The 26,513-nt window shown below is 44.0% G+C and overlaps 1 protein-coding gene across 2 annotated transcripts in view; it reads right to left on the bottom strand.

Moving 5' to 3' along the window:
- Positions 1–1,188: 1,188 nt before the first annotated feature.
- The window catches only part of ABCA5 (ATP binding cassette subfamily A member 5), a 1,464,780-nt gene continuing 1,439,455 nt past the window's right edge, over positions 1,189–26,513 (bottom strand). For both annotated transcript variants that reach the window (XM_078654285.1, XM_078654286.1), the window contains exon 39: positions 1,189–2,328. In XM_078654285.1, coding sequence (XP_078510411.1) covers positions 2,221–2,328 — 108 coding nt within the window. In that variant the 3' untranslated portion in view covers positions 1,189–2,220. The remainder of the gene's footprint in view (positions 2,329–26,513) is intronic.

Below are 26,513 nucleotides of genomic sequence, written 5' to 3'. Positions count from 1 at the left end.
GAATGATTTGCCATGCATTCCTATGGGCCGGGAGGCCCATAGGAATGATTGTGAAATATTTCTTAATTTGCGAATCCCAATTTGCGAATTTGTAAATTGAGAATTTCAAGGGTGCAGGGGTGTCTCAAAGACACCCTGCTGCACCCCTGAAATTTACATGTGTGTGGATATGGCGCACATACATGCCCTATGGGCATGTATGTGCATCACAGGCCACCTTCACAAATGCCAATTAGGGCATTTTTCAATGAAATCACAAATTACCACCAACTACAAGTTGGTGGTAATTTGCGATTTCTTAACACAAATTTGCAATTTCTAAAACCAACATACATCGCATTTAAGGAATCGCAAATTTTGCGATTCCTTAAATGCTTAAGAAAAATAAGGAATCGCAATTTTTGCGATTTCTTATTTTGCGATTTTCTAATACATTTCAAAAAATGCAAAAAAGCCTTTTGCGATTCGCAAAGGCCGAAATTCCCCCTAGTTACTTGCCAAGAGCATACGAGGATCTTGAAATAATGAATGTTCCCACCATATAAAGAGCGTCCAACAAAAACACGCACACACACTGTCTTCCACTTTACTTTGAAAGTCTTACCAAATGTTGGTTATTTTACAAAATGTTGTGTTTTCTCTCACTTAGTACCCCACCAATCTGCATTTGTTTCCTTAATACTGCCCTGGCCCCTTTTAGCCCCTCTCATGTGCCCTGGTTTTCGTATGATGTATTTTTAACATTATATGTCAGCGTGATTGTTGGAAAATCTAAAGATCCCCCTCCCTAATTTTACTGATCGAGCTACACCCCTGAATGTTATTGTTGCTAATTATATATGCAAACGGTTCTCATGTGTTGAAAGTCTAATAACGAAAAAATTTAAAAAGATGTACTGCATTACACTGTTTCTTTGTCGGAGTTTGCTCAGATTCTTGGTTAAGACGTAGAGGCTTAAATGCCGATCAGAATACATGTGAAAAGTGCATGCCTGCAGCACTGCTGCTCGACCTCTTCACTTGCCAAGTGCATACGAGTAATAATGAATGATCATGTCATATACAGAGAGTCCAACCAAAAATATATATCACGCCGTACCAAGTAACAGCAAAGAAAAAACACAACTAGTCTCACTGTTAATATGGCTAGGAAAGAAGGGATCAAAGAAAGGTGAAGCACACATCTGAGAAAGGGAAGGAGGATCTCTTTAATTAGTGCATACTAAGTATGGTCTTCATTCTGTAAAATGACAAAAAGCCCTGATTTTGCCTCGTTTTGAGGCCGAAGGCCATTTTCTTTTAGCATTTGTCTAGAAAATGTAATTTGGGTACAAGAGGGTCTGCTGAAGTCACAGCAGTGCGTCAGGTGGAATGCAGAGTCTATTTAATGAGCATGACTGGAGGCACAATCGTACTGTTCATGACTCCACTAGACAGAAGGGCGCAGGAATGTTCTCTTCAACGTTTCTTTTTGCGCACCTGGCTAGTTCTTTCAAGAAATGCTACTGATAGTCAGCTGTAGAAAGAAGATGCTGTTACCCCAAATCACCGACGTTCCAGTGGCTATCTCCACCCCCTGGATCCTTACACACCTTTCACAACGAATGGTAAAATGGCCCTCACCTCAAATCCTCTATTGCTACATTATGGCTACATACTCTTAACATACTCTGACGGTGCATTTTAAGACGTACAAATGTCCCTTTTGAAAACAGACACACCATGTGGATTAATAAAACATTTAACTTAAAAAGACGCAATGCTACCACAAACAGCGTTTGGTGGTAAAGCAAACTTTGTTACAAGAGGGTAAACTTCAAACATCGTGTGTGGAGGACTCAGCAGCAGAAAATAGTCATCTACAGAGCAGAAGGCAGTGAACTGCACACATGCAATCTCAATGTAAAATTCTTGGATATTTATCTTTAATGCTCCAGGTCCTGGAGAAGATCATCGCAGCTCGGTCTTAGGTTAGACTTTCTTCCCCATTGCTGACAGACTTTTCTTCTTTTGTCATTATGACGTACCTTGAACTGGGCTTTGTTTTGGGTGCTGTTGTCACAGATATGTTTTGACGAAGATTGCTGTAAACAAAACGCAACTGTAATAGTGATAAATAAGCTCATTAAGTCTCCTCCGAAGTCAGAACCTTTACTTGCTAAGGTTGAAAGGAGTCAGAGTCACTGCAGCACAGTCTGAAAGCAGGGAGCAGACCAAGTCTTAGAAAATGACCCGATCCTCCTGCCGTCTTTCCCACCACAGAGAGCTGTTTAAAGTGGCAAAATCGTCTTCTTCCACTGCCTGCTCCTTGGCGAATTCCACAAAAACCTAGAGCGAAAAGATTGGGAGTGTGTGAATAAGCGACACTGGCCACTATATCAACGCTCTACAATGAGAAGGGATATCATTAGCGTTGGTGGAGCACGTGTACTAAGATGGACATACAATGAAACACTACAAGGGCAAAGTATCAGTGCATTATAAGGCAGGCAGGAAAGCAGTGCAGTATAATAGCCAGAGGATCAGCACACTCAGGTAGGCAAAGTATGCATGCACTAACTACAGAGGCAAAGGTATGGAGAAAGAATGGTTTTTGGGTGCCCTGTATTCAAGTGTGTATCATCGGAAGGGGTGTATGAACACCCCCTAATAATTACTCAGAGTTGGGTCATAGTGGATCTAGTCAGCCTGGTAATGACCAGGTCAGTTTTGTTAATTAGCTGAAGGCAGCGACACTGGGAGAGCCAGTGTTTACAACTAGGGTGTGATGTGCAGGCAGGGTCTAAGGCTACTAGGGGTCTCATTTAAAACTGCCATGGGCCCCTGCCTGTTACTCGGTCTCTGCCAGGATGATTACAGTAGCACGACGCAAAAGACACTGCTTTAGTCAGTTGATGCTGTGTACTTCATGCCCCAGACCACCACCCCCTCCCCCCCGCACGGACTGAGTGCCCTTTCCTCTCTTTGGGACACAGTCTTTCATCCTCCTCCTAGCTGGGTCTTCTAATTTAGGAGTTCTGGCAGGGCCTTACGTGGGGGGCACGTGCTGTAATGTCTCAGGTCCAGGTAGTAATTAAAAATGGGTTTTTAATCGAGATCCTACCGATATATATATATATATATATATATATATATATATACTTAACTTTATAGGCTTGAACAGTGACTGATTTTTTAATAATGGTTGGTACCCCCATTGCTGTCCCTGTTTACATATCAGGTTTTATTTAATTTTGAATTGTCTAAGAGTATTTGCTTTTACCTGATATTTAGTTTCTGTAGTGTTTTCATGCAGCAAGAATAGTGTGTACTGTGAAACGAGCTGCCTCAGTGTCTCTGTGACTTTAGATTGTGGCTGGGTGTGCATGATGGGTCATGAGTGAAAGTTCTGTAGTTGAAGATGAAAACAGTGCAACTCTCTCACAGGCCTGTTCCTGGGTCATAAAGCTTTGAGACAGCATCCTCAATCAGTCCTTGGCTTTCCTGCATAGCACACAGAGTAATGTCACATATGTGACAACTGTAATGACCATTTTACATCAAATGTGTACCTGTAATTAGATAGCACTTACTACTCCATAAAAGGGGTTGAAGCGCTTTTCAGAGACTAGTATACTTCTCCAGAACCCAAAATAAAAGTTGTTAATCCGAGCGGTGGAACTGTTAGTTGGATTTAAAAGGATAAAGGATAGAGGAGGGAAGAGTCTAGAAAGGGTTATTTTGGAGATCATAGTAGTAAAGTGATGTCAGAGATGTGTCGAAGGAGAGATAGAGAAGGGAAGAGTCTACAAAGGGTTTTAGGAAGACCATAGTAGTAAAATGAGGCTTGGATTGAGTCATAGGAGGGAAGAGTCTAGCAAGGGTTATTAGGGAGATCATACTAGTATTAAGAGGTTTGTCATGAGTCAGCGACTAGAGGTAGATGATATACTGAAAGAGGTATAGGGTGATAGAGTGGTGAATTGGAGAGAGTTATTTTTTGACAGTAGGTAAAGTAATAAACATATAGATACATAACTACATGAAAATGTATATATGTGTATGAAAAACAATAAGGGGAGAGGAGTTGGCCGAACGGCTAGGGCGGTCAACCTCAAATCTGGGGAACTTGGTTCGAGTCTCAGCAATGACGCTGAACATCCTGTGATTCTGGGCAAATCACTTGATCTCCCTGTGCCTAACAAAAATGAATGTGTCATCATGTAATGCAACTGGTGCTATGTAAAGTGCTCTGATACCAGATTTGGGTCAAGTTTGCGCTATATAAAACTCTGTTAAAAAAAAGAGATATCAAGTACCATATGTACATGTATGGATAAATAGACACTGAGACTTTCAAGTGATGTTGCACATAAAGGTGGTTTATTAATGCATTATTACTTGTATCAATTATCTTTTTATTATTTTTATTTTATATTTCCTCCATTATTTTATTAGTGAAGCACTTATAGATTCAATCACAGTATCATATTTTCACCTTGTGATAGATAAAATAAATAAAACAGAGACCTATAAGTATAACATAAAACAACGTATATGTAAACTATGCAGTAACATATACATGCTAAGCCTAAAATGATATAAGTAATCTGTGCATTTGTTAAGCAGACCTACAAGAATATCTATATAATTTTAAACCAAAAGTACTTTATATGTTTGTACATAGAACTGTACATATCTAAATATATACAAATAATCACATTCTAAATGCTTACATGCATCTACCAATCTAATAAAATCAATGATGGTAGGAGATTATGAAACACGTGTTGTAGTGTAGTTCCTATAGTCCCAATAGGCTCTGCGCATTGGAATAATATATTCAGCAGTGTAGAGGTAGGACTGAGGTTAACTAGGTCTCTACTGACTATATTAGACTTAAGTTTTTGCCAGCTAGCTCAGAGGTCACTAGAAACTTTCTCGAATAAGCGTGGAGAAGGGATTCAGTTTCTGACAACCATAAAACATGACAACTTTGCTCTCCCTGATTAAGAGTATATCTCTAGAGTCGTGTGAAAACAAAAGACAGCTATTTCACTCAGTCAAAGGTGCGTACTTAGTTTCACCAGATTGCAGAGAAAAGAGAGACGGGCGTTTTCAATAAAGGTATTATTTATTGAGCAGTCTCCTTCCTCATGCAAGAGAAATTAATTGCTACAATTGTAATACTTATAGTAAAGTAAAGTGCGTACGGTAAAAGCAGGATTATAAAATAATACTGTAAAAGCATTGATATGGTTTCTTAGCCATATGATACTTTAAAATAGATAAAATATATACATACATATATACATTGGCTAATCGTACTCAACTGGTGCTTCTAAATACGCCTACCCCGGTGTACCTGACCTAAGCCTAATACGTGGGAGGGAGTAAGTAAGTAGCAGTTTAAGTTAAGTTTGTTTTGCCAAGAATCTGACTCAAGAAATCTCTGTAAGGGTTTAGTCAGCTCCGTACCTGGGTAATAGAAAGCAGGAGGTCTGGTATCTCTCTCTCTCTCAGGACTCGATATCCCAGCAACCGCAAGGATAGGCTGGAAACGCCGGAGCTGGATTCCTCGGCAAGAGAAAAGACAGCGTCTTTCTCAGCGCGTCAAAAGGGAGGGGCAGCGTCCGTGGGCTCTCGCATCAGCTGGGCTCTCGGAAGTAGATAGCTGCTCTGCTCCAGATTCACCACCGTGTGTTTGCTTAAGGCAACGTTGGTATATTTATACCTGAAAGGTGCCTGGGTTTGACGTAAGGTTGGACATAAGATGTCAATAAAGATGTCACTAAGAACTGGCCGTTCTTACAGTGCTTTACTGGAGTTCTAGGACGAAATCAAAACAATAGCAAGGGGGATTTTCCAGGTTGCTGGAGGCTTAGTTTTATTTAGAGAACTCGGTATGCTTACTAGGGGGCCGGAGAAGTAGCCTTGCCTAATGTGACAGCATGTGCTACGACTGAATTATGGATATGATTATTATGCCGTTGTATGGATATTATTGATTATAGCCGGACAAGGGCATGAAATAGGAATATCGATTCAGGTTTCCTAGATAACACACTATAGTGTACTCGCGTATGCTGATGATATCGCGGTGGTAACATCAGATCCTGAGCCAGCAATACGGGAGGTTGAACTTTTGACGCAATCATTTGGTCAAGTTGCTGGCTACAAACTTAATATCTTAAAAACTCAAATTGTTTGTTCAACTGGGTTCTGCACTAGTGAGCCACGTGTGACGCAAGAGGCTAAGTACTTGGGGATTAAAATTAGAATGTGTATACAGGAGATAATAGATGTTAACTGGAATGATATAATAGGGGCGGTTAAGAGCCAGCTAGAAAAGTTAGAATGTTTGCATTTGTCAATGGTTGGGCAACGTAATGTACTTAAGATGTGCATTCTCCCCAAAGTACTTTATTATTTTCGGACAGTTCCCTTGGAGTGATCTAAGACCACAATTGATGAAATTGCAAGGCATCTCGGGTAGGTTTATTTGGGGTTGGAAGAAATCTTGCTGTGCATCTAAATACATGACATTACCTTTAAATCGTGGAGGCTGGGGTGTCCAGAATTTTCTTTTTATTGTTTAGTTTGCCTTGTACAAAATTCAAGGTTTATGCTAATTGGGGGGACCACACGGTTATATGAGACACCTAATGTGTATCAAATGTTAATTGGAGAACCGGCTCGCGAAGCCCTGTTGAAATTTTTTGAGCCTAGTTATTTTAAACGTACCAGATTTAAGATTATGATTGCGGCTTACATGGGGTGGAAGTTACTTCGGAAAATCTTGGATATTCAGCGGGTTAATTTTTATACACCCTTAGATTCTAGGAATATATTACCATCTATTTTTTGGGATGCTAAGATGCGAATATGGAATGGTAAAGGGATATCCCATCTGGATAACTTCTTTAAGGATGGTATAATGGTTCAAATTACGGATTTAATGGAGTTGTATTCGGTGTTGAAAATTGACTTCTTTAAATATTTGCAAATACGGGATTTTTTGTATAAACGCCAACTACAACCCATTGTAATTAATGAATTCATTGAAGCTCTCTCAAAAGGTGCTAAGATTGGTTTTTATATGAAATTTTGTTATCAAAACAATCGGATGATAATGAACTGCAGGATACCAAATGGCAAAACCGATTGGGATGTTCGGGTGTATTTTTGCAAGATTCCATTGACATGGCAGGGGCAATAGTTCTGTCTGCTAATTTGCGTACGCAACACTATAAGACTGTATTTAATCTGTACCATACACCGGTAAAAATGATGAAATGGGGAAGTATTTATGATGGTACATGTTTTCGATGTCAAGCTGACGCTGCCGATATTGTTAATATATTTTGTAATTGTAATGCACTTTCTCCGCTTTTTCTAAGCATAGAGCAATTTTTATCTATTATTATGAAGGTGCAATTTCATTTAAGTCGTGAACTGCTGCTTTTCGGGGTTGGTATGGATGATGAAACTGTACAGCACTATTATCCCCACAGATTTTTTATTTTTATGGCTATGGCGGTAGCTAGACTATGCATTGCTACAATGTGGCTGAAACCTGAACCACCCGCTTTTGAAATGTGGAGAGCCAAGATTTATAACGTGTTTCACTTAGAATATAATCTATATCGTATCAAATCTATGAAAAAAAACCAACTGGGATTGAAGATATGGCAGCCAATACTCCAACATTTCGAATTGTCATTTGAATAACATTTTTTTTGTGTATTATATGTTATAGTGCTATAGTATCGTTCTAACGTTATGGACTTTACATTTGATTTTTTTTCTCGTTGTCTGCTATGAACTGAAAAAAAAAAACTAAATGCTTTCATGCACAGGCATATGCTGTATATTTATGTTTTTAGTATGGTGGTCATGTAGGAAAGAGCCAACTCTTTTTTTTTTGTTTGAATATGTTTATTGCATTTTTTTTATTGTCATATCGCAACCATACACATATGCAGAAATTGTATAATTATGCCACTTTACAATAGACAAGGCCATGGCCACTGTGGATGTCCATATACATAAATAACCACATTCTTGAAGAGCAACTGTAAAGTAAGCGAGGCAAAATGGTATGTCAACATCGTAAGCTACTGGCATAACAAACAAAGAAAAAGGAAGGAAATATTGAATTGCGTGGTTGGCGTAAAAGAAATCGTCAGTCTCCAATATCTCATCAGAAAATTGTGCAGTTTGAAGCATATCCTACGCCCTGGCAGTATCTCAAAGTGAGCGGTGTATATTGGCAATGCAATACGTATCCAAAGTTTTAGGACAAAAACTAACAAATAACATAAACAATCTGAAAAGGTGTGGAAACTAGAGACTGGACGATGTGTAATGGCAAGAGTGGGTGCGCGGTAGACGTTCTCGGGCCAGGCGGGTGGGGACAGGTATGAACCAAGTTGTGTCAGCAATGAGGATCTAGGCACAAGACCCATCAAATACGCAGTGGTGGGGTGGGAGAGGAGGTCCAGGGGATGGAAAGGTAGGAAAGAGCCAACTCTTGAATAGGTTTCTGATGATAAGGTAGTTATTCCTGGACTCTTGCAGTTAACAAATTATTGATGATTGTTCTGACTAGTGTGGCATCAGAGGTAGTTAAAAGAATGTTCTTGAAAATTCGTAGTTGTCAAGGGTCAGAAGGGCAGCCGGATGGCCTGCTTGCTTTGACAAGATACTTGCATTTGGTTTCTGATTGTTGTTTGAAAGACTGAAGAGAGTGGGTTAGCCTACCCCTTTAAGGGATTGTTGCAAGTGGGTTGGTGCTGTTTTTCCTTTGTTTTAAATAAGAGTTAAACATGTCTGCTTTGGTTGTGTAATGATTAGCCAGTTTGTCAGTAACGTCTTGAGAAATGGGATTAGTTCCTTCTGTGCTTTTAGGTTTAAGAAATTAAGTGAGTATTTTATAAAATTCTTTATTTGCACAGTTAGCATTTTTAATTCTGTTTGAAAAGTACCTTTTTGTAGCTTTTTTTATTGCTGACTTGAATATTCTGTTAAGTTAGTGTAGGTGAAATTTGTGTTGATTGTTATTTGTTGTGAGAAAGGCGCTTTGCAGCTTTACAATTTGTTGATTTATCTTTTTTTAGTTCTGTATTCATCCAAAAGTGCTTGTTTTCTTTTGTTCCGTTTTATTGTTCTGAGTGGCATTGGGATATCAAAAGCTTCATGGAGCTTAATTTGTTGTGTCTAAATGTGTCTTTGATGTTAGTTGTTTTTCTAAGTATTCAAAATTGACTTAGGTGTGGTGATTTGTGGCTTTTGTTTTGGAAAGCTACCAGAAGCCAGTCTGACAGGTGAATGGGGTAATCCTTTGAAAGGTAAATAGTTCTGGACAGCGATGTTAGTGGGTTTGTGGATGATCTGATGTAGGTTAAGTGTGTCTAGGCAGTGATAATAGTTCTTGGATGGGGCATATTTAGTTTGTTGAACCATATATTTAGGTTACCAATGATGCATAGGTTAGAGTGTAGTATCATAAGGTTTGAAAATGTGTCTATAAATATGTCTCGGAATGTTGCATTGTTAGGTAGTGGTCTGTAAAGAAGGAGGAAGTTACAGGAGGTTGTTGGTTTAGGGTTGCATCTGGTGATAAGGGTCCACAACTTGTTCACTTTGGTGAGGTTTATAGCTTCCTTGAATATAACAGCTAGTCCACCTCCTCTTCTGCTTGTACCATTTTGTGTGACAGTTTGATAGCCTGGAGAAACAGTTTCATGCAATACTGGAGTCTTGTCATCTCCCAAGCATGAACCACTTATAAAGTGTAAGTCAGGATGTGTCTAGTGAGTAGGTCGAAGATGTGTTGTTTGTTTTTTTAGAGTGATCGAGCATTTATTAGTAGGCAATCTAGAGATTGTGTTTTGGTGGTGGCGTGACTTTGTTTTCTAGAAGAGAGAGTAGTATTATTTTTACTAGCAGCAGGTGCAATAGTGTTGGTATTAACTGTATTAGGATAGCAATAGTGTTGTCTATATAGTACTCCTCATCCAGCAGGCTTAGAATGCATTTTGTTGGGTCTGTGTGTGCACAAGTAGTGGTTGAGAGTGAGTTGGTGGTTATTGTTGTTTTTGTAGAGTAGTTTTGCTGTGCAATAGACAAGGAAATATACGGTTGTGTAGAGTGGTATGTGGCTTGTTTTGTTTGTGTCTGTTTAGGGTAGAAGGTGTATGGGTTAGGGGTGGTTTGGGGGCATGTTTTAAGGCTCTAAATTGTGCAATGGACGACAGTGTGGAAGAAGTGAGGGGAGTGGCCATGCAGATATGTGGTAGCAGACATCAGAACATTGCCACATTTATTGAAAATTACGCAATTGACTGCATATGTGTGTATATGATGACAGTATTGTCTCACAGATTGTGACTGCCTGGATGAGAACAGTTAGTATCTATTCTGTATTCAGGAAATGGCAATACAGGTTGGTTGGCGATGTTTATCTGCTCTATGTACATGGAAATCAAAAACAAATAAGACATTTTTAAAAATAGGATTTACACTGCAAGATATTAGAAGAGATACTATTTTGTTCTTCAGACTGTAATTGTGTAATTTTGTTTAAGCACAGTACAGGCGCCCTCAGTTACTTGTTGTGATTGGTTCACAGTGAAAAAATATATCTGATGTCATAGGTCTGATCTGTTTATTATGAAAGGTTATGATAAACCCAGTAAGACACATTGATTCTAAGTAAGGACCAGAGGCTACAGACTATGTGTTTCCTTCTTTGCTGCCCATCAACACAACCTTCATAGCAGTTCAGCAAAACAAACCACCATAGAAAATGACAACTCCCATCACACTCAATGTGATGTCAATCTACCCCCAACACCAACTGGGTCCTGGTGCCACATAACACCTCAAAACCATTTTGAAAACCCTACTTCTTGCTGCTGTCCTCTCAGATAAGAAACTTTATTGTTTCCTCCTTAGCTGATGATAGTATTCCTATGGTTTGGCACAGCTATTATTAGGCCAGACTTTGGCTGCTGTTACGAATGCACCAGATGGGGGCACCCAGGAAACTAGCAAGCACTTGGCAGGACTGTCATCTAGTACCTAAGTCTGCTTTTTACCTTGCCTGTGAGCGCCACAATTAGTGCCACCGGAATCCCCAGAGTAGCGGGCTGCAAAGGCATACCAGTACTTGGCAGGACAAGCATCTTTCAGTGCACAAGCTTGCCCTACTCCCATCGCTTCCCTCAGGCCCTGAAAACGGGGGTAAGTATAAACTGCATTTACAGGTTATGATTGAGGAGACAAGTGTAACCGACCTTCCTCCTACAAAGCAGCCTAACTCCTGGGGCCCTCCCCCCTTCTTTCTCCGTGTAACATACCTCAGAAACCTCCATTGCTCCCTCACAGAACCACACTTCCTCTCACATAAAATTACAGAGAAAATTCCAGGGGAAAAAGGTTCAACACGATTACAGACTAGTACCTCCTGGAAGACAGTCTTTTGATACCTTTGACAGCAATGTCACCCTCTCGTCACCAAGGCCCTGGCCCTTGACCTCCAACACCTCATGCGTCAGATGAGGAAGTATGGTTTGTACATGCTGATAACGTTTCCTTTACTAGAACCTCCCATGCCTCCTGTAATCCCCTCCAAACACAGGGTAGGTGATCTCTTGTCCAGGTCACCTGAAGGACAAGTTACTTCGGTAATGTCTTATCTGGCAGAGCCATGATCTAGCCCCAGATTCCTTACCTTTGAACTTCCAGTAGTCAGGATGGATCCAGAAGATTTTTGATAGCAGTTCCCCCGTGCTCTGGTATCAGTTGACTCAGCATGACATTGTAGGCATTGTGACGTCCGCGTTGTCAATATAACCACCACTTCGGCGCAGTGACGTCAGTACTTTTCACAACTTTCCATGCCAGAAGCACGGAGCCATGAAGTGACTGACAATGGTGTGTTAAAAAAGGCATCTAGGGCCCTGAAGGGAAAAGCCCTCAACACTAGAACAAATCCGCAGTGTGGGGAGGATGGGTGAGTCGGTAAGGAATCTGCGGAAGGACCATGTCTCTACCAGATAAGGCGCTACCAAAGGTAAGTAACTAGTCCATCTATATAGAGGCATCTAGTTGCAGATTCTTACCTTTGAACAGATACCCATGCAATGCCATCCCCGGAGGAGGGACTGCGGAAAGGTTTAGACCAGGAAGTCCTGCAAGACAGAGTGACCAAACAGGCCTTTTCTGCAAGTCTGGGAGCCAGGCATTAGTGTCTTGCAAACGTGTGCAACCATGCCCATGTGGCTGCTTGGCATATATCTGAAACGGGAACACCAGACTGGAGAGCCGTGGTGGCCACTTTTGCCCTTGTGGAATGGGCCCTAAGCTCTTCAGGAGGATCCTTCTTCACCAAGTCTTAACGGATTTTGATACGGAGGACAACCCAGTGGGATATAGTCCTCTTTTAGACAGAACACCATTTCTTTGCACCCACATACCCAATAAAGAGTTGGTCATCCACCCAGAACTCTTTGGTGTGATTGAGGTAGAACGATAACCCTCTTTTGCGTCCAGACAATGGAAACGCTGCTCTTCCTTGGAAGGGTGCGGAGGTGCATAGAAAGTGGGTAGAGTTACCGATTGCTCCACATGAAAGGGTGTACCCACCTTAGGTAGAAAAGATGCCCTTGTGCGGAGCACCACTTTCTCCAGAAAGACTGTCAGGTAAGGAGGCTGTGATGACAGTGCATGCAGTTCGCTCACCCTCCTGGCAGAGGTTATTGCCACTAAGAAGGCGGTTTTGATGGTGAGCAGCCGTGGAGGGCAGTTGTGCAGTAGCTCAAAATGGTGTACACATCAGAAAGGTGAGAGCCAAATTAAGGTCCCACTATGGCATAATAAAGGGTTAAGGGGGGAACAAGTGGGTTGACCCCTTCAAGTACCTCTGCACCAGAGGGGATTTGAAAAGAGAAGGCTGATCAGGCAGCTGAAGAAAATGGCCAAAAGATAGCCCTTCAAGGTGCCCAGAGCAGAGCCCTGGTGGGCTAAGGAAAGTATGAACAGGAGGATATCAGATAAAGATGCAGTTAGAGGATCCATAGACTGTTCTCTACAATACTTACAAAATGTGCACAATTGGCATGCATGTACCGACTTCGAGAGAAAGGTCGAAAGGTGTCTGCTGTCACCACTCATTCTCCATGCAAGGAGGCTGAGATTGAAAAGGTTCGGGGTTAGAACCCTCCCTTACTGCTGTGACAGGTGATCTTCCCGAAGGCAGAAACACAACATTTGAAAAAGGGTCCCAGGGGAAGAAAGTTTAAAGACCTGCAAGCACCCTATCCCCTAGTCCAGCTAATGAAACAACACACGGGGGTACTAGTGGTCTATAAGGGTTTATGATATTAATGCTTACTCAAAAAATGTTGTGTGCGTGTATGAGGACTACTAGGTGAAGAAAACCCATCAGCCCACCCATTGGCGGAGCTTCATCATTTGGGATTTTTTGTATAGACTGGTATCGACCAGGTACCTTGCTTTCAGAAATTGCAAGGGAACTACTGGTCACGGATCCACCAGTGATGAGTAGCCAGAGAGATGTTGTGGTAGGGGGCTGTGGGGAGACAAAGTGTTACAGTGCTCAAAAAAGGTGTATGGTGATAATGTGATGTTAAAATTGACTATCAAGGTGCCGAACAAAAAACTTTATTAAGAGGGCCACCAAGATGGCAAAATTAAAAGCAGAGTGTGGATAGCATTACAAACAAATATTACTATCCGATGGTCAATGTACTGGTCAACATGTTTCAGCCATTAATGGCTTTCTTCAGGACCTATATTTATTACTACTGCAACTGTGGAAACAAAAGTGAACTTAATTGTCCCAAGTACCATGCAAAATAAAATGTAACATACCATGAAGTGATGCTAAATGGTAAGGGATGAAGTCATGGTTGGAGGGGATCTTCTCCTAGAACAAAATATATGCAAACACACAAAAACAATGTAAGACAATATGTACATGATACTTTAACATGTACCAACCCAGGAGCACTGGCTCCATACGAAAAGTTTTATTAATTTAAATCACTCACCCAAATTCTGCTTGGGAGTAGCCTCACCTCGCCTGGCACTCGCTCAGGAAAAAGAGGCCCCGCTCTGAGGAGATGGAAAGCAAAATGACATATACCATTTTCGTGAAGATTACAATGGTATATAAACCATCTCCTTGTATCAACTCTGATGTCTGGGTGGTTAGGACAAGACTACAGACTCCACTAGCCCCGTGAAGTAATGAACAATACTAGATATAACGTCGTTTGTTGATGTTATTACAAAAATGTATAATTTCTGTAAATATCCAAGAGAAAAGTTATAGAGACGCTGTGTGTAAACTGTAGCATCTCAACTCCCCAAGTGAAATAATGCAGTTACATTCATTGTAAATCACACGATTGTAACCAGTGAAACTCACATGGTTTCAATATTTAAGAATGGAAAACCTCCAAATAAAAGGGAAATGGAAGTGAACCTGTGAGTATCACTGGAAGATAGCGCCAGCATGGAACACAGCGCTAGCTATTCACATAAAATACTAATATAAACATCAGTTATACATGGGTAAACACCGTGGTATGTAGCGGTGAGAGATCGCGCTGAAAAAACACACTTGTCTGAGGAACACGTCATAGTTATCTTTTCTCTGCCAGAGCTCTTTTAAACATAAGCTTGCTTTATACCTACTTCTGATTTAAGCAACTGATGTTTATATTAGTACTTTAAGTGAATAGCTAGCGCTGTGTTCCATGCTGGCGCTATCTTCCAGTGATACTCACAGGTTCACTTCCATTTCCCTTTTATTTGGAGGTTTTCCATTCTTAAATATTTCACTGGTTACAACTGTGCGATTTACAATGAACGTAACTGCATTATTTCACTTGGGGAGTTGAGATGCTACAGTTTACACACAGCGTCTCTATAACTTTTCTCTTGGATATTTACAGAAATTATACATTTTTGTAATAACATCAACAAACAACGTTATATCTAGTATTGTTCATTACTTCACGGGGCTAGTGGAGTCTGTAGTCTTGTCCTAACCACCCAGACATCAGAGTTGATACAAGGAGATGGTTTATATACCATTGTAATCTTCACGAAAATGGTATATGTCATTTTGCTTTCCATCTCCTCAGAGCGGGCCTCTTTTTCCTGAGCGAGTGCCAGGCGAGGTGAGGCTACTCCCAAGCAGAATTTGGGTGAGTGATTTAAATTAATAAAACTTTTCGTATGGAGCCAGTGCTCCTGGGTTGGTACATGTTAAAGTATCATGTACATATTGTCTTACATTGTTTATGATTGTGTGTTTGCATATATTTTGTTCTAGGAGAAGATCCCCTCCAACCATGACTTCATCCCTTACCATTTAGCATCACTTCATGGTATGTTACATTTTATTTTGCATGGTACTTGGGACAATTAAGTTCACTTTTGTTTCCACAGTTGCAGTAGTAATAAATATAGGTCCTGAAGAAAGCCATTAATGGCTGAAACATGTTGACCAGTACATTGACCATCGGATAGTAATATTTGTTTGTAATGCTATCCACACTCTGCTTTTAATTTTGCCATCTTGGTGGCCCTCTTAATAAAGTTTTTTGTTCGGCACCTTGATAGTCAATTTTAACATCACATTATCACCATACACCTTTTTTGAGCACTGCAACACTTTGTCTCCCCACAGCCCCCTACCACAACATCTCTCTGGCTACTCATCACTGGTGGATCCGTGACCATTATTTCCCTTGCAATTTCTGAAAGCAAGGTACCTGGTGGATACCAGTCTATACAAAAAATCCCAAATGATGAAGCTCCGCCAATGGGTGGGCTGATGGGTTTTCTTCACCTAGTAGTCCTCATACACGCACACAACATTTTTTGAGTACGCATTAATCTCATAAACCCTTATAGACCACTAGATCTTCCCGAAGGGACAGGCTAATTGAAGGATTGATACTCATTGCCAGAAGCTTAGGATACCAGACTCTCCGTGACCAGTCCGGAGCCACAAGAATGACTTGAGCCCGGTGCTCCTGATCTTCGTGAGAACTTTGAGTAGGAGTGGTATGGAAGTAAAGACATACAGGAGGCCGAAGCTCCACTCGTGATGAAAAGGGTCACTGAGCGAGAGCTGCCTTAGAAACTCCTGCGTGTAAAACTTAAGACATTGCGCATTCTCTACGGAAGCAAACAGATCTAACCAAGGCTCTCCCCACGGCTGAAAGAGTCCTTGCACAACCTCCGGATGGAGACGCCACTCGTGATCTGCTAGGCACCTTCGGGTGAGTCTGTCCACTGTAGCATTCAGAGAACCGGCCAGATGCTGAACCACCAGGGTAATGCCCTGCTGTTTTAGTCAAGTCCAGAGATGCAAAGCGTCTTGACACAGGATCCACAACACCACCCCGCCTAGCTTGTTTCAGTGCCACATGGCAATCTTGTTGTCCTTCAACACTTAAACTAGCCTCCCCTTGATGGATGGCAAGAAGGCATTTGGTGCCAGCCGGATTGCCTGAAGCTCCAACAGATTTATATGGAGCTAGGCCTCTGCCTGAGACCAGAGTCCTCTGATCTCCACCTCTCCCAGACGGCCGGTCGATCCCAGAAGGAACACATCCTTCTCTATTGTGAGGTCTGGATGGGGAAGGGAGTGGAGCTGGGTCTGACCCAATCGGGGTTTGATAGCCACAGCTGCAGGTCTTTCGCAGTGCCCTCTGAGATCTGGACCTGGTCGGTGAGATTCCCCGATGCTGCGCACATTGGAACTTCAGGTCCTATTGCAGAGCCCACTTGCCATCTGGCATTGGCCCAGAAGAAGGATGCAAGAGGCCATGAAGCTCGACAGCCTCAAAATAATTCTCAGAAAAATCCAGGATAGAGACTGAAATATTAGTATCATAGCCCAAATATCCTTGACTCGCTGCTGGGGAGGATCATCCCGAAACTGCAATATGTCCAGAACTGCTCTGATGATTCGGAGCATCTGAGAGGGAGTTTAATATGACTTTGACATGTTGATAGTGGACCCCAGCGAATGTAGAAGGCTCGCTGTAGTCTGGAGATGGGAGATGACTGCTTGAGACAAGCCCGCCTTAAACAACTAGTCCTAGAGATAGGGGAACACTGGAACCACTGATCTCAGCAGATGAGCTGCGAACGCCATCACCTTGGTGAACACCCGAGGGGCACTGGAGAGGCTAAAGGGGAGCACAGCAAACTGAAAGTGCTCATGGCCCACCTTAAACCACAGGTAGCAACAATGGGCTGGCAGGACGGGAATGAGGAAATAGGCGTCCTGCAAGTACAACACTACCATCCAGTCTCCTGGGCCTAGGACAGACAGTACCTGAGCCAAAGTGAACACATCCTCCCACCCATTGGATGTTCATAACCCTGAAGGATTGGACTGGGAAGGTTTTGCGGTGGAGGAGGGGATGGCGGCTTGGTTTGACATTTGGCCTCCTGACCCTCGAGGATTGGATGAACTGCGGCCACGGCCCGCACAGGTTGCTGAACTTGGGGAACCCACTGGCTGGAATAGGATAGGGACGGTTGGAATCCCCTTCCGTAGCCATGTAAGGAGCAAAAGCAGGGGTGTGGTATTGAGGCCCAAAGATTTGGCCATAGGATGCAAATCCTTGAAGTGTGCATCAGCCTTATCTCCGAAGAAACATGAGCCATCAAAAGGCACGTCGATGAGGTTTGCCCCCAGATTTCCTCAGCCAGGTGTGGCGCCTGATGGCCACCATCAAAGAAATCGCTCTGCTCAGTGAGTCCATCATGTCCAAGCCACAGTGAATGGTGAACTTTGCAGCATCTCTCTGTTAGAAATGGGGGTCTCTAGTTGGCAGAGGTATGTACCTTTGTCCAAATAGGGACCCTTGCTTCTAGTCAGTGTAAGGGGGATACATACTCTAGATAACCCCTGCTCACCCCCTTGGTAGCTTGGCACGAGCAGACAGGCTTATCCCAAAGGTAATGTGTAAAGTATGTGTACCAACATTCACAGTAACACAGTAATAACAGCACAAATGGACACCACACCGGTTTTGAAAAACAATGTATCTTTATCTAAACTTTAACAAGGCCAAAACGACAGGAATCCAACATTTAGTATTATGAAAAATTACTTTCACAAGGTTTTACCAACTCAGTCCATAGAAAACTATGAATGCGTGATTTCTTGCAAAGTACTCGTCGTTACCACAAAATTCACCAAGCCAAACAGCTGCCGCGATGGGAAGCTGCGAACAACAAAGAGATGTGTTGATTCCTGAGACCTTCGTGGATGCGATGCAACAGTTCCACTGGACACAGGGGAGCGGTGCATCATGTCCGGTCTGTAGGGAGAAGCGATGTGTCGATTCTGAGACGACTCCGATCCGTGGGTGATGCTTCGGGGAAAACTTGCAGCACAGGGATGATGAGTGGAAATCCGGGATGCGTAGGCGAACGGTGGGGTGGCATCAAGCAGCGCTGCGTCGATTTCTTCAGCCGCAATCTCTCGATGCGTCGATCCTTGCAGCGGCGACAGTCGCTGCATCGGTTTCAGCAGCGATGCGGCGGTGCATGAAAATTCTTCTCACACCACGCCATTGGGTCAGGAAACTGTTGCAATAAGTGCGATGCGTAGATTTTCTTGTTGTTGCATTGCTTTCCAGCTCCCAGTTACAGAAACAACCTTCAGAGGCCACACACAGCCACTGGCACTTCTGGCAGGTCATAACTCCCACAAGGAAGTGCAGGGGAGCTGGGGATGATGTCTTTGTGTTCCTGAGACTTAAAAACAGGAGGCGCGCTCTACTCAAGCCCTTGGAGACTTTCCTCACGCAGGGGACACAGCAAAATTCTTCTCCTTTCCCTGGCAGAAACAGCAACTGCAGGCCAACCTCAGACACACAGCAAGGGCAGTACTTCTCCTCAGTTTCTCCAGCTCTTCTCCTTGGCAAAGTTCCCCTTGATTCCAGAAGTAGTCTAAAGTTCAGGAGTTTCAGTTCTAATACCTATACCCCAAAATCTCTTTGTTCTCTTTGTGCAAGGGTCTCTGAGCCCAGTCCGAATCAATTCTGTCCTCTCTGGTGCAGCTGCCTGGCAGGAGGGGGAGACAGCATTGTGTAAGGCAGACAGGCCCTTTTCAGGTGCAAGGGAAATCTCCTCCCACCACTCTAAATGCAGATCGGGCATATTCAGGTGCTACTGAGAACTTCTCCCCCTACTTTGAATGCAGCCAGGATAATTCAGCCGAGCCCTGACTCATTCAGGAAAGGCAGGACACACATCGACCCCCCCCCCCCCCCCCCCGGTGGCTGTCTGAGAGAATGCACCTCCCCAGCCCCTGTCACTCCAAAATCAGACAGTCAATACACAAACAGACAGAGACACACAGAATGGTTAAACAAGAAAATGCCTACTTTCTAAAAGTGACATTTTCAAACACACAATTTAAAAACCATCTTTAGTAAAAGATCTGTTATTAAATTCAGAAAACCTTATCTTTATTTTTCCATCTTATCCCTATGGAAAGATATGCTTGTAAAATGTTACAAAGCATTCCCCATTCTGTGCTATGGGGCAAGATAGCCTTTCAAAAGTGAAAAACGAAATTGGCAGTATTTCACTATCAGGACATGTTACACACATCAGTGCATGTGCTACCTTTCATATACACTGCATCCTGCCCAGGGGGGTACCTTGGGCCTACCATAGAGGTGTCCTATATGTGAGAAAAGTGAAGGTTAGGGCCTGGCAAGTGGGTGCATTTGCCAAGTCGACATGGCAGTTAGCAAACTGCACACAGGCACTGCAGTGGCAGGCCTGAGACATCTTTTCAGGGCTACTCATGTGGGTGGCACAATCAGTGCTGCAGGTCCACTTATAGTATTTGATTTACCAGCCCCGGCATATCCAGTGCACTTTACTAGGGACTGACCAGTAAATCAAAATAGGCCAATCAGGGAGAACAATCATAATAACAATTAACACAGATCAGCAGTGGTAAAGTGCCCACAGGCCTAAAGCCAACAACAGCAGGTCAGTAAAAAATAGGAGGACAAGGCAAACATTTTGGGGATAGCCCTGCAAAAAGGGCAAAGTCCAACACTCTCCCATCTGATATTGCTTGGTAGAGCAGGGTCCGGTCGTCCTCTGAGACCCATGGTAGCACCTGCGTAACCGAATCCCATATAGGATGGGGGTAACGGTCCAAAAGGCATGCAGTGATCACTGACCGCAATGCAAGGCTTTGAGAAGAGAACATGTTCTTCCTAAAAGTCTCCAGCCGTTTGGATTCCCTGTCCGGAGGGGCAGAAGGGAACGTGCCCAGACTACCAAGCTTTGGGGGATGGGGTGGGCAGTGAGGAAAACTGTATCACCCCGTGCAGGGCGATAGCAGCGGGCAATAGTTCTATTCACAGGAGCCCCAGTGCTGGGTTTTGACCAGGTGCCCAGAAGAACATCCATTAAGGCCTTGTTAAAAGGCAGCAAGAGTTCCGATGAGGAGACATCAGTCTGCAGGACCTCCGTCAAGACATTCGTCTTGGCCGTCACTGTAGGAAGCTGCAGGAACAGGACCCCCCCAAAGCCCTATGCATCACATAGCAAACAGCGCTCCCTCCTTCGTAGCCAGGCTAGGGGGAGACAGCATGCCAGAATCTGGGGAGGTATCCAGACCACCCAGTTCCTTATACCAGTCGATGTCTTGAGGCTGTAGGATTTCTAAGGGATCCTGCTCCCCCTCCCAATCCTCATTGTCCAACCTTAACCCTTAGACGGTATGAAGCCGTACAGTTCCGTCGGCACCAGCCTTGGCGGATGCCGGACCGGCTCCGTATTATCAGGAATGAGGGGAAATCTACCTTGCGACTTTTGAGGAGGGACCCACATCGCCGTTCGCTGCGCTCCTGGGGAGCTTGCTGCCGCTCTGCCCACTGTCTGGTGCTCCTTGTCTTGCCTGCTGTCTCCCCCGCCGCCGCTGCCTGCAAGCATCCAAGGCGCGGCCGCTGTGCGGGGAGACTACTTGGCCCAGAAGCCCCAGCAGAAACATCGTGGGACACGCCCCCTTTGCGCCAGGTGGCGCTTTAAAAATCAGGCTAATCTCCCGCTTCGCGGGACGCGCGCGGGAGAAGCCCGGGACAAGGGCGGGACCATCTGTGGCCATCAGGGGCCAGAGGAGGCCGGGCCGGGCCACCACCCTTTGGACCTTCCCTCAGGTACCTCTGAGTGACTCTGATCTGTATAGAGACCAATTCGCTCGTAGCCGCGATCTGTGCACTTGAACTTGGCTGATCACACTGCCGGATTTCTGAACTCCCGTTTGATGTCCTCCGCGGATCCTGACTCAAAAGGGCGCCGAGGCTGAAATCGTGCTGACTACTAGGGCAGGGACTGCGAGACCCAGGGTGCTTTGTGCCTCTTTATCCAGCGCACCTAGAGTCTCTTCCCCGCCCCCAACTCCTATCTCCCAACCCTTGAGTCTCGCACTAGCGGGACGCGTGCGGGACCAAGCCCAGGGCCAAGCCCGGACAAAGGGCGGGCTGTTTGAGGCTGATTGAGGACTGAAGAGACTGGACTGGACCAGCCCCCTAACATCTCTGTTCATTATTTATCTTACTATCCTTTACTCCCTCATTTAAGTTATGCAAACAAGAGGAAATAAATCAAAGGCGACCGGGAGTGTGGGAAAACTGTTAGGCCCAATGGACGACTTCATTACTAAGGCCAATACTTTCATAGATCAAAGTATTTCACTGATGGAGGAAAGAGTTTCCCTGGACCTAGCGTTCGCCAAAAGATCTTCTATGGGAGATCTGGCTGACGCTAGAACCCCACTACCAGGTAATAATAACAAAGGGCAAAGGGCCCTTGGGGAGGGTAGGCGTAGCCTACAAAACAATGTGGATCTGTCGGCTTCACAGCTCTCAGATCTACATTTAAGCTCGGACCTTGAAAAAACACCTGACCTATTGCCACAAACCCTTCCGCAAATGACATCAGGCGAGAGAGAGAAAGCGAGGGGAATGAGGGAAGGAGCTATAAGAAAAACAAAGCCACACTCGAGAAAGTCTAGATCTAAGGAGACAGATAATATTTCTAGCACACCACAGATTCCACCATCCACCACAGAACAGATAGTAATACCTGTGATGGTGCACCATCCTGCTCATGATATCCCTACTCCCATTAACCTGGAATCTCCAATCCCTCTATCTAGTAGTAAGGAATCAGTGGATTTTAATAATTCCCACTTGTTAAATAAGATTGCTTAGCTTTTTAAACTCCTTTTGCAACCAGTGGAAGCAAAGCTCGCACAAATGGAGTCCCAATTATCTAAATTGGTCAACCTTTCACAGCAAAAACAACCGTTAAGGTTACAACAAATGGGGGGAGGTAAGCAAAATAAACAAGTTCCAACTAAGTCTGGTAATACTCTCCCGTCACCCGCAATTATCCAAAACCTTCCTTCAGCCATAACCCCTGTACTAACGAAAGGAAATCCCGTAGTGATTCCATCTACTAACGCCACGACTACAACACAGGGAAACCCTACTTCAACTACAACACCTGCTCTGAAGACAGTGGTAAAAAATAAGACAACTTCTAAAACTCAGGCAACACAAAATCTCGCCCCTAATCCCTTGATTCCTGTTTCTAACAGAGATCCCACTAGTGCACCTACTGAATTCAAACTCCCAGTAGATCTGCCCCCGGATGCATCCCCCTATGTTGTGGTTATGATTGGAGTGCCCGAATTGGTGGACCACAGTACTGAACCTATATGGTCCCTTAAAAATAAAGCACAACACTGGCTACATAATAATCGTCCAATGCCCCCAAACTGGCATGGTAGGATATTGTCAGTACGAAGGACCTCATGGGTGGGAAAAGGTAGAAAATCCATCCCAGGAGACTGTATCGTGATCACTTTTGAAGATCCCCGAGTGGTAGATTATATCTGCTCTCGGGATCATCCGAAGCCAAACGGAGGGATTGATATTAAACCTCTTTCCTTTTTCTATCCCTCCAGACAACTCTATGGATCCTATCACGGTCACGAATTTCCCTGGAACGCACCACCTCCACGCCATACAGACTTCATAAACACAAGACAATCTGGAGTTCCCCGCTACCGTGACCAGGACAACGCCTGGCACTTAGTGGGTCCGCGCCATCAGGGAGGACGTTGGGATGAATGGGGCCCACATATGTTGAGGCCGACCTATAGAGAATCGACCTGTAGAGAACCGCCACTCTGGGATAATTGGTATACTATCCCGGTGAGTAATAGATTTAGCGGCCTTGAAATGGTCGATTGACCACCAACGGCAACCTATTCTAATAAGTTAAACTCACTACAATCACCGTCAAAAAAAGATATCTCCCTGGTAACGACAGAGCCCGCAGTAACAAATTCTGACATTTCCTCCATATCTATCATTGTCTGGAATGTAGCGGGCTTACGCCCTAAGGTAGAGGATGGGACAGCTCTCCATTTCCTGAAATCATTTAAAATAATTTGCCTCCAAGAGACATGGACGATAACTGAGCTCCACCTCATGGGATATAAAACGTATTTCGTCCCAGCTGTTCGCAGCATAGCAGGTAGACCTAAAGGCGGGTTAATAACATACATCGCAAATACCCTAAAACTTTTGAAAGTGACTAATGTCCATTCCGATCCCAACTTCCAAATCCTCTCGCTCTCCTTTGAGGATAAGGAGACGATTCTCTTGGTCAACTCCTATAACAATTTAGAGGATGACCAATTTCTGAGCCTCCTACGAGAGGTCCAAGAGAAACTAACCCACCCTCATCGGCTGAAGCAAGGAAATGGGGCAACCCCCCTTTTATGGGGTGGGGACTTCAATCTTCATCCTTGCCCGTTAATAAAATCAGCCTGTTGCGGGATTGTTGATGAACTAGATGTATCACTAGTGCACTTCACCCACACCAAGGTGGGAAATGCCCTGAATAACTTGCTTTTTGATCTGGATCTAGAAATAGCTAACACCCTAAACTCTGATCAAAATACCCTCCATCCTACTTACACGGGCAGGGGCCACGAAACGACAGTTGACTACATCTTCCTGTCTCCTGGACTGTCTCAGACAGCTAGAGCTTTTGAGGTCATCGCCAATTCATTGAGCGATCATTCCGCACTGAAGATAGATATCAGCTTAAACAATTATAAGCCCCAAAAGACAACAATAGCAAAAACCCTTGAACAGAATAAGCTATCTTTGGGCAAATGCATCGGCTATAGCATAAAATGGGGAAAAATTTATCCCAACGAAATTATAAAAAAACTCGTTGTCGAGGCATATCCCTATATTAACAATTGCTTGGATTTATCGGCCACACATGAAGAAGTCCTAACCAACTTTGGCCACATCCTAGAGAAAATCAAGGGACTACTGACAGTTAGCTCAAAATCCAAGACCCATATGAAGAGTGGATGGTTCAATCATAGCTGTACTGCAGCCCTTACCAAATTAAAACTTGCACTACACACTAAACCCAGAGATGCGGGCCAAATTCAACTTTTTAGGTCACAATATGTAAAAGCACGTAAATCAAGAATCGAGGAACTTAAAAAAAACTATGGGAAGATCTCCATACGAGTGCAGTTGATAAAAATAGCGAGGTCTTTTGGCGAACGGTTAGAGCCCCCTATCTAACCGATAATAAAATAGCCCAAATATCGAAGTGGCCATTGACGAAGAAACATGGGTGGCTCACTTCACAAACATCTTTAAAAAAACCTCGACTACCGTCGATCCCGTTAATATCTTCCCAACAGTAGAATACCCAATCCCACTTCATTTTGACATCCCTGACATAATGGTGGCCCTAGATTCAAGTAAGAGTGGAAAAGCTCCCGGCCCAGATGGGGTCCCAGTAGATCTCTTTAAACACAACGCCGAGCTCTGGGCCCCCATTCTTACTAGAGTGTGCACAGCAGCTGCCAATGTAGGTCTCTTAAACTCCTGGACTAAGTCTATAATGGTCCCCATTTTTAAAAAAGGGGACCGCCAGGATGTGAAATGCTATCGTCCTATCTCATTGCTGGACTCGCTAGGAAAGGTTGTTGGGAGAGTAATACTAGAGCGACTCCAGCAATGGGCGGACGATAGAGCCATCGTCTCGGATCTCCAGTTCGGTTTTCGAGAGGGGTTCGGAACGGTGGAGCAGGCCCTAAACCTTAGCCTGATTTTGGGGAAATACATGCAGGCAAAAAACAACACGGTGTACATGGTTTACGTAGACCTGTCCGCAGCCTTCGACTGCGTTTCGCATACGAAACTGTGGACAGTTTTAGGACAATTGGGTGTGGATTCCTCCCTCTTAGACTTCCTGAGGGAACTTTACTCCAGAGCCTCGGCTAGAGTGCGCTTTGGTCTGAATGGAGAGCTGACTGCGTCTTTCAGCGTGGAGCGCGGAGTCAGGCAGGGTTGCGTACTGGCCCCCTTCCTCTTCTCGTTGTATACTAACGGTCTGGAGGCGGAGATGTCGAGGGGGGCCAAGGACCTCCCACGTGTAAAACAGCGACTGATCCCCGCGTTGCTCTACGCTGACGACGACGGCATTCTCGCTCGCACACCGCGAGAATTACAGCACTCTCTGAACAGGTACACGGCCTTTATGGGTGGTCTTGATCTGAAAGTGAATGTCAAAAAAACGTTTGTCAAGACCACTGGCCCCAGAAAAAAGCGAGTAAAAGACATCTACCTTGATAATCAAATACTCGAGGTCACCTCCCAGTATCCATACCTCGGAATTATGGTAGATGAAAAATTGTCGTGGAGGCCAGCAGTGGAGGCAAGATGTCACTTGTTCAGAAGATCCACAGCGGCCTTAATGAGTTTCTCCCAGAGACTGGGTAAGAGGGCACCACTAGAGCTTCTGAAAATCTATAGCGCGAAGTGTCAGGTCATCGCCTTGTACGGAGCGGGAGTATGGGGTCACACAGACATCAGTCCACTACAGGTAGTGGAAAATACTTTTTTAAGATTCCTGTTAGCGACCCCGAGAGGAACCTCAACCTACGCTTTGCACCTGGAATTAGGAATACCTTATCTAGAAGATCTGATAAAGATCCAGCCATTGATGTTGTGGAGACGTGTTTGGACCTCGGTCAAAAACGCCTTTGCTCAGTCAATTGCAGCTGATACCATGGCTCTTGATCAGTCACAAAAAGTAAAGTGGCTCAGCTACGTTAGAAACTTCCTAAAAGACCTTGGCTTAGAGAACTATTATCTCCAACCAGAGACATTGATCAATCTTCCTAGGAAGCTCCTAAAGAACTTAGCACTCAGCCACTTAGAGTCACTGAGACTGATGTCCGAGGCGTCAAAACCTTCGGTTTTGCATGCAGATATGGTCCAAATAACATACTCCATCCAGCCGTATTTAACCCTTCAGCTCTCTACATATGAGAGGATGCTACTAACAAGATTCAGACTGGACACCTTTTTTAGACTGGTGACATTCCCTGA

The sequence above is a fragment of the Lissotriton helveticus genome, chromosome 7, assembly GCF_964261635.1.
Source record: "Lissotriton helveticus chromosome 7, aLisHel1.1, whole genome shotgun sequence".
NCBI lineage: Eukaryota > Metazoa > Chordata > Amphibia > Caudata > Salamandridae > Lissotriton > Lissotriton helveticus.
Note: the sequence above shows the minus strand (reverse complement) of the source record. Positions and strands in the feature narration are given on the sequence as shown.